This window comes from Saimiri boliviensis, chromosome 2 (genome assembly GCF_048565385.1).
Source record: "Saimiri boliviensis isolate mSaiBol1 chromosome 2, mSaiBol1.pri, whole genome shotgun sequence".
In the NCBI taxonomy this organism is placed as follows: domain Eukaryota; kingdom Metazoa; phylum Chordata; class Mammalia; order Primates; family Cebidae; genus Saimiri; species Saimiri boliviensis.
This window is the reverse complement of record NC_133450.1, coordinates 188226213-188238339: the sequence shown is the minus strand read 5'-3', so window position 1 is coordinate 188238339 and position 12127 is coordinate 188226213. Positions and strand designations below refer to the sequence as shown.

The following is a 12127-nucleotide window of genomic DNA, read 5'->3' as shown; positions in this document are numbered from 1 at the left end:
CAGGCTAAAGGACAGTAGTGCAATCTCAGCTCATTGCAATGTCTGCCTCCCAGGTTCAAGTGATTCACCTGCCTTAGCCTCCCGAGTAGCTGGAATTATAGGCACATGCCACCATGCCCCGCTAATTTTTGTATTTTTTTTAGTAGAGACAGGATTTCACCATATTGGCCAGGCTGGTCTCAAACTCCTGACCTCAGGTGATCTGCCCACCTCAGCCTCCTGAAGTGCTGGGATTACAGGCTTGAGCCAACGAGCCTAGTCTTCATGTCTTTTAAAAAATTTGCCAAAGTTTGATTGACAGTTACCAAAGTTTGGTAAGCCATTCTAGGCACAATTTTTTGCTAAAGAATCATCCAATTTAGAAACCACAAGAAAGATTGTTTTACTCCTGGTATCTTATATTCATTTCAGGATATCCTAGCAACATGGGGTCCCTTTTTACCCCAAATAACTCTAATAAAGCAAATTTCTATTTTACCTGTGTTCTACCACGGTCTTAGTTATCTCCACTTGTTTTTGTCTCAAGATTAGAATTCCTACATCCTATATTTGTATTGTACATTTTTCATCCCTAAGGTTGTCACCCAAATGAATGCCAATATGCTACCACCTAGCTCTGGTTGTAAGTGCTAACTCAGGTTATCCACCAATACAACAAAAAGTTCAAAGTTTCATAATTTAATAAAGAAAATGTCCCTTAAATGTCAGATCAAAACATTTTCTAAACTGTAAGCTTACTTCATGATCTCTATAAGGATAGAATTCATATTGCATCATCTTAAATATTTATTACCTTGCTAATGCTAATCCTCCACACCCCGAAACAGTGCTTTTAGCACAATGTTTTGTATATGCTACACAATGCTCAATACACATTTTCTGGATGAAAGAATATCTTATATTTTCTAAATGTTAAGCCTATATACCATATAAGAATATAACACACATTTGCTAGGCTTAAAATCATTAATTAAAATGCCATTTTCAACTGATTTTAGTAAAGGAAAATGAAATACTAACCTACATGTTGAAGTGTTTGCTTTAGAACAACAATGCAGTTTAGCCCCATCAAGGCCAGTAGAGGGAGGAGGGTGTACAGTGACTCCAGGGTGAACAGATTGTGAGCTTTCAAGAAAACACTGCCAAAGAGGATCTTGAGGCAAGGGCTGGGTCTTACAACCCTCAATGAGACCATCAACAATCTCCATTTCCGTTTTCTTGGACATCAGAATTCTCTTGCAGGCATTTTGGCAAGCATGGTCTTCGGCTCTGTCACAGCAATATAAACCTACATTTTCAGAATGTAAGTGGCTTAATTAGCTGTTTTGTTTTTGTTTTTTATTCTACTTTAAGTTCTGGGATACCTGTGTAGAACGTGCAGGTTTGTAACATAGGTATACACGTGCCATGGTGGTCTGCTGCACCCATCAACCCGTCATCTACATTAGGTATTTCTCCTAATGCCATCTCTCCCCTAGCCCCCCACCCTCAACAGGCCCCAGTGTGTGATGTTCCCCTCCCTGTGTTCTCATTGTTCAACTCCCACTTATGAGTGAGAACACGCAGTGTTTGGTTTTCTGTTCCTGTGTTAGTTTGCTGAGAATGATGGTTTCCAGCTTCATCCATGTCCCTGCAAAAGACATGAACTTATCCTTTTTTATGGCTGCATAGTATTTCATGGTTTAAATGTGCCACATTTTCTTTATCCAGTCTGTCACTGATGGGCATTTGGGTTGGTTCCAAGTCTTTGCTATTGTGAATAGTGCTGAACATACGTGTGCATGTTTTCTTTCTTTCTTTCTTTCTTTTTTTTTTTGTCATACTCTGCTTAGCCCAGAACATGGCAGTGTAGTGGAAACCATTACTAGTTATATGTCAGTATTTGCAGAATACAAGCCCTACTGAATTCACTCTCTATGACTTTGCAGTGTAGCAAAAAGGTGAGGAGCTGAAGGTAGACAAGGTATCTATTATGAGAATTCACCACTGTCTCCAATCATGGGATCTTTAGCATCATACTTATAAAAATGAAAGGTCATCCTACACCTAAGAATTCCTCACAGGAGAGGCATTTTACATTCCTAGAAAAGGTATTGTAGATTGAGCTGGAATTATTTCCTGCTAGAAACAATCACCTAAAAGGGATTATGTTCTTGATGTGAAAGAGATGACTAATTTTTTTTTTTTTGAGATGGAGTTTTTGCTCTTGTTACCCAGGCTGGAGTGCAATGGCACGATCTTGGCTCACCGCAACCTCCGCCTCCTGGGTTCAGGCAATTCTCCTGCCTCAGCCTCCCGAGTAGCTGGGATTACAGGCACGTGCCACCATGCCCAGATAATTTTTTGTATTTTTAGTAGAGACGGGGTTTCGTCATGTTGACCAGGACGGTCTCGATCTCTTGACCTGGTGATCCACCCGCCTCGGCCTCCCAAAGTGCTGGGATTACAGGCTTGAGCCACCACGCCTGGCGAGATGACTAATTTTTATAGCAACAAACACAAATACCATATTTTATCACATTCCAAGACCACATAAAGCTTTTATGTATCTTAAGCTAATTAATCTAAGTTGTAACGTAAATAATACAGTAGCAAACTTTGACGAGATACCAATTTGGTTCTGTCTTTAATTTTTTGCAAGAATCAGAAATAAAAAAACCCTTTCAACCATACTATAGAATTCAGAAGGGCTTCTTTGAAGCAGTTTTCTTTGCTTTGGAAGAAATCTATTTATGCATATCTATTTGGAGCTTTCTTTTCCAGATTCCTCTGTATTGGCAAAGACAGAGATGGTTGTTCTACCCTTAAAACCTCTTTCTCCTTTTTTATTGAGCTGCCATCTCCTTTGCTCCAGCAGTACCTCTGTATAGACTTAAATGTCAGAGCACATATATTCCTTTAAAATAAATGAAGGTTATTGGGGCAATGCTTCATCCTCTGATTTTGACCACACAGCTACACCACAGAATGTCAAAAGCATTAGAGTTCTGATTTAGATGGTGGCCAAGCAAGGCACACAGTACTGCTTTTGAGTTACAAAAACAAGTCTTTCTTTCTTTTCATCTTTTTTCCCCCCACTGAGGCAGGGTCTTGCTTTGTCACCCTGGCTGGAGTGCAGTGACTTGATCGTGGCTCACTGCAACCTTGTTCTGGGCTCAAGGGATCCTTCGGCCTCAGCCTCCTGAGGAGCTGGGACTATAGGCATAACACCACCACACCCAGCTAATTATTATTTTTTTGTAGAGATGGGTTCTCACTTTTTACCCAGGCTGGTCTCAAACTCTTGGCCTCAAGCAATTCTCCTGCCTTAGCATCACAAAGTGCTGAGATTACAGACATAAGCCACAGAGCCTCTTTTAATATCCCAGTGTAAATCAAAACATTGACATCTGGCTTATAAAACAGTCATTGGTTAGTTTGGTCCATCAGTCAGTATTTATAAATCTGAACACCTCTAGATGAAGAAAATGGATTCCAGGATGTACAAAGCTGAGACTCTGAAGAGCCATATCAAGTGCAGTTTCATCAGGAGGCCCTGATGATGATGATGATGATGATGATGATGATGATGATGATGATTCTTTGGCCACACTTCAGTAGAATTTTTTTAAATTTTTTTTTTTAATTCTTGGCCCTGATTTTTAAAAGATACCAGGCTCGCTTCTCATTTTTATGACTTTTTAATTACAAAAGTAATAATTGCTTATTGGCAAAAATTCAAATCTATGGAAAATATATAAAGTGAAACAATTAGGTGTAAACTAAAAAGTGTATCATCACACTATATTTTTAGTTCTGTGATTTACTTTTTTTTGCTCAAGACATCTTAGACTTCACTCTTTTTTAGAGACAGGGTCTTGCTCTGTCGCCCAGGCTGGAGTGCAGTGGCACAATCATAATTCACTGCAGCTTTGACCTCCCGGGCTCAAGCCATCCTCCAGCCTCTACCTCCCAAGTAGCCAGGACTAAAGGTATGTGCCTGCCCAGTTAATTTTTTAATTTTTTGAAAATATAGGGCCTCACTATGTTGCCCAGGCTGGTCTTGAACTCCTGGCCTCAGGCAATACTCCCACCTAGACCTCCCACAGTGTTGAGGTTACAGGTGCGAGCTACCATGTTGGCCATCTTGGACTTGTTTCTTTCTTTTCTTTTTTTTGTTTTTGTTTTTATTTTTGAGATGGAGTTTTGCTCTGTTGCCCAGGCTGGGGTACAGTGGCATGATCTCAGCTCACTACAACTTCCACTCCCAAGTTCAAGAGATTCCCCTGCCTCAGCCTCCTGAGTAGCTAGGATTACAGGCATGTGCCACCCTATCTGGCTGATCTTTGTATTTTTAGTAGAGACAGGGTGTCACCATGTTGGTCAAGCTGTTCTTGAACTCCTGACCTCAGGTGATCCACCCACCTTGGCTTCCCAAAGTGCTGGTATTACAGGCATGAGTCACCGTGTCTGGGCTTTTTTTTTTTTTTTTGAGACAGGGTCTCTGTCACCCAGGCTGGAGTACAGTGGCATGATCTTGGCTCACTGCAACCTCAGCCTCCCAAGTTCATGTGATTCTCCAGCCTCAGCCTCCAAAGTAGCTGGGATCACAAGCATGTGATCCTGGGTAATTTTTTTATTTTTTGTAGAGATCGGGTTTCACCACGTTGCCCAGACTGGTCTCTACCTCCTGAGCTCAAAGCAATCTGCCTGTCTTGGCCTCCCAAAGTGCTGGGATTACAGGCATGAGCCATCATGCTTGGCCTTGGATTTCTTTCTATGTAAGAAGTCCTTTTTTTGTTGTTGTTGGTTGCCAGGTGTTATTATTCTTGTAATTTAATCTATTTTATAAGTATGCCATAATTTATTTAAATCAATACTGTATTGATAGATGTTTGGGTTATTTGTAATTTTTCTCTATTACACCAGAATTGTAGTGAGTATCCCTTACATGCATGCATATATATATTTGTAAATTTGTATAAGTTTTCTTACGAGATAAATTCTAAGAAATGGAATTGCTAGATCGAAAGCTTATGATTATTTGAAATCTTAATGGTCATTACCCAACTTCTCTCCAAAAAATCCCTATCAATTAACTCTCCCACCCTCAGAATTAAGAATTCCTGTTTCCTCATACCCTCTACAGTATCATCTTTCTTGGCCCCTATTGGCTGTGACAATATTCTTCAATCTGCCAAATCTAAATACCAAAGGAAGTCTGGCATTTCTCAAATGACCCAGATTGCAGATATCTACAAGAACATATCACTTCTTTTTACAAACTCCCAAACCAAAGATTGAAATGAGAGGAATATGTCCTTTTTACTTACTATCCGTTGGGTTCCTCATTGGATAAGACTGAGTATAATTGTTGACACAGTGTATTAATTGTGGACTAATAGAAGCACAATAATTTTCCACTGCTTTGATCTGAGATGGACCAGGAGAAGAGTCTGTTCGAAAAATGGCTTGACAGTATTCTCGGCAGTTTGTGTGGTGACCTGCATAACTGCAACAGACTGAGCCCACTACGGAGAAAAAACGAGAAGGGACTGAAATGGAAACAGCTTTCTGTTAATGTTAAATCATCACCATAATGATGGAACAATATGACTTTCCAAATTTGAGAAATAAAACCATGCCACAGAAGATGAACACTTAAAATCGGCACTCCTGTAGATATGATCATGGGGACATTCAAGTGCTCACTAGTATAAGTCATTATTCATCAACTTACAGTCTCTAGTCCAGTGGTTCTCTACAGGAACAGTACCACCCCCCCACCCCCCCACCGCCAAGGAGTTTGACTATTTAGTGCATGGGGGTTAGGACTGCTAAATGTCTTGCAATGCATGGGACAGTCTCACATAACAAAAACTGTCTCTCAAAATGCCATGAGTGCCCATGTTGAAACCAGTGAAGCCGGATCTTTCTGTGTTAGATTTGTAGAGGTTTATAAACACAAAGCAAAGCAGAACCAAACCAAACCAAAATAAAACAAAACCCTAAATCCCTCACATTTATAAAATAGGGCCAGTAAAAACTAAGTGATGTAAGGATCATTTAATAAATATGACATTTATATAAGTGTATCTTGAAACAAAATCCCAAAAGTTTTATATGGTTTGAACTTCTATCTGTAAGAGTATGCCTAAATTGAGATAGACTTCATCTCACAATTGATATGACCTGCTTCAACACTGAAAAGTAAAACTCATTTGAAATAAGTATTACTCTGGATTTATGTATTAAAAAATCAATGGGCTGCCATTTAAGGTATTTTGGGAGAGCTAGATGAGTAGCCGGGGGTGCAGGGGATTTGTAATGGAGAAGAACAAGAAACCCTCATAGGAATCTAAGGGAATCTGTGGGAGGCTGAAGGAAGAGGGAGACGTATGGCAGGAAGAGGTTAAGAGAAAGCAGGGGGTTGGGTGCTGTGGCTCATGCCTGTACTCCCAGAACTTTGGGAGGCCAAGGCAGGAAGATCACTCAAATCCAGGAGTTCGAGACGAGCCTGGGCAAAATGTTGAAACCCTGTCTATATTAAAAATACAAAAATAAGCAGGCGCAGTGGCATGTGCCTGTGGTCCTAACTACTAGGGAGGGTGAGGTGGAAGGATGGTTTGAGCCCAGGAAGCGGAGGCTGCAGTGAGCCAAGATCTTGCCACCACATTCTAGCCTTGGCAACAGAGCTAAACCTTGCCTCAAAACAAAGACAGAGAGAGAGAGAGAGAGAGAGAGAGAGAGAGAGAGAGACAGACAGAGAGAGATAGAGACAGAGAGAGAGAGATAGAGAGACAGAGAGAGAGAGAGAGAGAGCGAGTGAACGCAGTGAGGAAATTCCTGATAACTCTTAGGGATAGACGTAGAGGAACCAGAAGAATCAGGTTTCTGGTGAATTCCATAGACCCATGAGCATGGAGTTCAGATGACTTCCAGAAACAATGATAATTATAACAATAAAGTCATAATCTAAGAAACTGAAGTAGAACTGAACTGAGGTAGGACAAGTCTCAGTTTCCTAGACCAGGAAACTATTTCATACCTACTATACTACCGCTTTTAAACTTGTTACCAAACTCATTGTGTTCATTGCCAAAGAGTTCATTTTCTTCACAAAGAACAATTTTTTGTTTTTGTTTTTGTTTTCTTTTTGGTTGGACAGAGTCTCGCTCTGCTGCCCAGGCTGGAGTGCAGTGTGCAATCTCGGGTTACTGCAACTTCTGTCTCCCGGGTTCAAGCGATTCTCCTGCCTCCGCCTCCCTAGTAGCTGGGACTGCAGGCACATGCCACCACGGTGAGCTAATTGAGCCACAGCAGCCGGCCAAAGAACAATTATTAGTGGCTACATTTACTAAGGATAAGTTGGGGGTGATGGTGGGGAATGGTACAGACATGTAAGAATAGACAAATAGGAATAGAACAAGATGCCTATCTTCTGACTCTCCCATTCAGCTGGCTTCCTCATATGTGTAAGAGGACATAAGATTATATGCCTGAGACTGCCTAGAAAATCTTGAACTAAGCCCCAGTTAGAAAGGGTAGAAGACAAAGTACAGATGGCAAATGTTCCTTCTTATCCTTCAGCATACTTCCCTGCTCAGCTAAGAACTCTTTGTTCCTTACATGTTTGTTCCCATCCCTAACTGCTCTCACTATTCCCTTCACCTGAAGGCCTTCCTCACATCTCCATTTCCTCCATTCTCTGCTGTTCACATCTTGCCCATCCTTCATGGCCTGGCTCAGCTACCAACTCCATGAAGCCACTTCTAAGCACCCCTGCAGCCTCTGAACTCCTGCAGCGCTTTATCCAGTGACATTATCTCATGTCCTACTATATCCCAGGGTTGTTTGTATACAGGTTGTGTCCTCCACAGATGTGTGTCTGCCACACACTGAGCAAATAATCAATGTCTGCTGAATGAACTGAGACATAGCACTCAGCTACATTATATAGTGTGGGTATTTCTGAAAATGGGCCTATTTATTGGGTTGTGATCATGCTCTAGCACATATAGCTTTAGTATCTGCATTGTACATCTGTAATTAGGACATGGGAATTGTTATAATACATGAATGACCTGAATACATCATGCGAAAGAGCCTATCGAAATCCTGCTGTGCACACTGCTTCAGATGGCTTACTAATTATGTTCTGTGAACAACGTTTTAATCTTTGGCTGCTTGTACAACCATCGACAAATACTTACTTTCATTTCTGCTAATGCAACTGAAAAGAGCATTCTGTAAATTAAAGAAAAACAAATAAAAAGAAATTAACAACCAGACAGAATTTGTAATTTGATTCTACTTAATGGTTACATGAAAATCATGATATTAAAACAATTTAATTCTTCTCTAAATCCAATACCGAAAACACAGAAGTTATGAAATGATATACTGGTAAAAAGGCAAACTATCTTCCAACATACATCAGGACCATGATGACTACTTGGAGCCATAAGCTGACCAGTTATAGAAAACCAAGTTTATGTAAAGCTGTAAGTGTGTGTGGGGTCGGTTGGGAGGGGTGGGGGTGGGTTGGAGGGACTACTACAGTGTATTAATCTTAATTAATTCTTGCTGTATATAAAAAACTTTCCAGAAAATAATAAATGACATCTAGGGAAATACTTATTTCATGTAACTGCTGCAGTTTATATTTGAAAGGACTTTAGAGATTATCTCTACTTGTTCTCAAATATGGCTGTACACTGGAATCACTTGAGTTTTCTAGACCTTACCCTAGACTACAGATTCAGAATCTTGGGGTGAGGCACAGAAATCTAAATTTTGAACAAGACTTCAAATGTGTGTTGTCTTTTTTTTTAGACAGAGTTTCGCTTTTGTTGCCCAGGCTGGAGTGCAATGGTGAGGTCTTGGCTCATCGCAACCTCTACCTCCCGGGTTCAAGCAACCCTCCTGCCTCAGCCTCCCAAGTAGCTGGGATTACAGGCACCTACTATTGTGCCCGGCTAATTTTTGTGTTTTTAGTAGAAACAGGGTTTCACCCCGTTGGCCAGGCTAGTCTCAAACTCCTGACCTTAGGTGATCCACTGACCTTGGCCTCCCAAAGTGCTGGGATTACAGGCATGAGCCACCATGCCCAGCTCAAATATGGTTTTTAGATAGCCATCCTAGGACCAGAGTTTGGGAATCTATCATTTTACAGATGAAGAAACTATTTTCTCAGCAGGGGAAAGAGACCCACCCCAGGTAACAGAGCCAGTCAAAAGCAGAGTTTGAGACTATAATTAGTGTCACTAGAGTGCTTAGATTATTGTTCAGAAAACATCACCCTGTATTAAAGTTAATGTAAAGAAAATAAAACAAAACCCAAAATGAGACAAAAATGAAAAACTTATACAAAGCCATTTGGATATTTAGGGCTTGTCAGCTATGATTAATTTCCATGACAATGGGAAGATAATGACTTCCTAAAAGAAATAATATTGGCATAAATAACAGGCAGAAGGAAATTAAGCACACCCTTATGTTGAATCAAAATGATTCAACAATTTGGCTTTTAATTGCAGCCAAATTGCAAGCTGGCTAGGTGACAGGGATTTGTTAAAAGATCAGCTACTGGCATGTAAAATCTAGCTTCAAAGATCCCTCTAGGTAGCTGTGTGAAGCTGTATTCATTCTTCTCCCCTAAATAATATTCCATTGTAGGAATAAACTATACTTGATTTAACAATTTAAAGCAAAACAAAATAAAACAGAAAACCCTGGGCCTCATAGACAAGGGTTCCTGAATTTACCCAGTATGAATTCTTTCTGCTAGAGACCCCTCTGCTATATATCAAGCAATATAACAGTAGTGCAAAAGTAAATATTCTTAGTGTTAACAATGATCTTGTTTATATCTCTCTTCACCCATATTTCCTTGAGTGTGACTTTTCAGCTATCCATTATAGATAGCCCTCTATTTAAATGGATTCACTGGATTCAGGAACACTTATAAAATGATCTAAATCAATATTTAAAAGTAGTCAGCTACTGACTTTCTAGCCCTCTTTGACTGGATGAATGCAATTCTCATTGCTCTTTTCTTTCTACTAAGATGTTTGTTCCTTTTGGTTTGGCTTTTTTGACCTTGTACCTGAATAAATACGTTTGATATCTTGGTGGCTGTCTTGGGTTACATGGCCTGATTTTCTAGTATTTGATATTTTTCCAGTTATTTTTAAAGTCTCCGGAGAAGTGGTTTTCAACCAGGGGTAATTTTGCTTCCCATAGTATATTTGGCAGTGCTTGGAGACATTTTGGTTGTCATAACTGAAGGGGAGAAAGTGCTACTGGCATCTGGGGAGTAGAGGTCAGGGATACTGCTAAGCATCCTACACTGCACAGGACAGTCTCCCGCCCCCACAGGATTATCCAGACCAAAATGCCAATGGTGCTAAGACTGATAAAGCCTGCCCTAGAGACTTTCATATTTGTTCAACCTGGATGTTTGAAAAATTGACCTTAAAAATAAATGTCACTGTGGATCAGCTTCACAGAGGTACTACTAAAGGAGATAAAACATGCAAAATGTCAGAAATCATCTAGTTCAACTTCCTTATTTGACAGAAGCCAGAGGCCAACGCCTAGAAAGGATAAATACTTACGGACAATAGCTTTTACTTACAATCTGGGACTGGCAAACTATGGCATACAAGCCAAATCTTGCCTGCCACCTGTTTTTATAAAGTTTTTATTGGAACATAGACATGCCCATTCATTTACATACTTCTTTAATTTTAATTAATTATTTTTTCATTTATAAACTCTTTTTTTTTTTTTTTTTTTTTTTTTTTGAGACAGAGTTTCACTCTTGTTACCCAGGCTGGAGTGCAATGGCGCGATCTCGGCTCACTGCAACCTCCGCCTCCTGGGCTCAGGCAATTCTCCTGCCTCAGCCTCCTAAGTAGCTGGGATTACAGGCACGCACCACCACGCCCAGCTAGTTTTTTGTATTTTTAGTAGAGATGGGGTTTCAGCATGTTGACCAGGATGGTCTCGATCTCTCAACCTCGTGATCCACCCGCCTCGGCCTCCCAAAGTGCTGGGATTACAGGCTTGAGCCACCGCGCCCGGCCTATAAACGTTTTTAAATTAAAAACACAATTTTAAGACACAGGGTTTTGCTATGTTGCTCAGGCTGGCCTCCATCCTACTGCCTCCCAAGTACCTGGGACTATGGATGCATGCTGGCTCATTTATATATTTTATATGACTACCTCACACTAATCACACTTCTATGGCAAAGTTGAATAGACAGACAGTGAATGATCTGCAAGCCTGAAATATTTGCTCTCTAGTCCTTTACAGAGAAAGTCTTCCAACACCTGAAGAAAAAGGAAAAGGGCACAGTTGCTTCCCTTGATGCCACATCCAGAGCTCAGAGATGTTCTCTAAGCATCTCTTATTTCTTTATGTTCATTAACAGACCTTTCATGCAGAAGTTTACCTGAATTTGTTGAACTAAAAATCTTCTATATTTTCACATGGCACCATCATGTGAAAATTAACCACTAACATTTTAGGGTTAATAAATACCATCTTACCTCTTTACCCATTTTAAGGTTTAAAAAAATGTTCCTTCATTCCATTATACCAGCATTTGATGAATTAATTGTTATACCTATCATGATTTAATAGACTGATCTTACCTCCCTCTTTGATGAATGACTCCTAAATTTACTATTTGTAACTACCTTTTTTACTGTTTTAACTACTGCTGATTTGCCTGACAGGGCTTAGGACATACACAAAGTGAGTTATAGCATTAACTTAATAGTTTCTTCATTTCTTAAGTCAGCTTATCTTGAAGTCTTAGCTAGTCAATTCTTCAGTCTTTCAAAAGTCTACCATCTCACTTTTGAAAGGGAACTTTCTCACTTTTGGAGGTCACTGACGATTCGTATTCACTCCTGTGGAGCCTCTTTTGACCTGCTTACCAATACCACTCCCAATGTGCCCCCATATAACAGCTCCCTCCCCTACTCATCTTACTCAAGAATAGATAAAAACTTTAGGGGTGCTGAAGTGAGCATCTACCATAATCTCAAAGATGCAAAGAACATGTCAGCATACTGGAGTTGACAGGGTCTCAAGAAAACTTCAAATCCAAAAGCTCATGAAATGCTAAGTAGGA

The 12127-nt window shown here is 40.2% G+C and overlaps 1 protein-coding gene across 3 annotated transcripts in view; it reads right to left on the bottom strand.

The window, feature by feature from the left end:
• The window catches only part of RECK (reversion inducing cysteine rich protein with kazal motifs), a 91462-nt gene that overhangs the window by 38149 nt on the left and 41186 nt on the right, over positions 1–12127 (bottom strand). For all 3 annotated transcript variants that reach the window (XM_039474964.2, XM_074395041.1, XM_074395042.1), the window contains 3 exons: positions 8193–8226; positions 5313–5510; positions 1021–1288 (listed from right to left, as the gene is read on the bottom strand). In XM_039474964.2, the coding sequence (XP_039330898.1) occupies positions 1021–1288; positions 5313–5510; positions 8193–8226 (500 nt within the window). The remainder of the gene's footprint in view (positions 1–1020; positions 1289–5312; positions 5511–8192; positions 8227–12127) is intronic.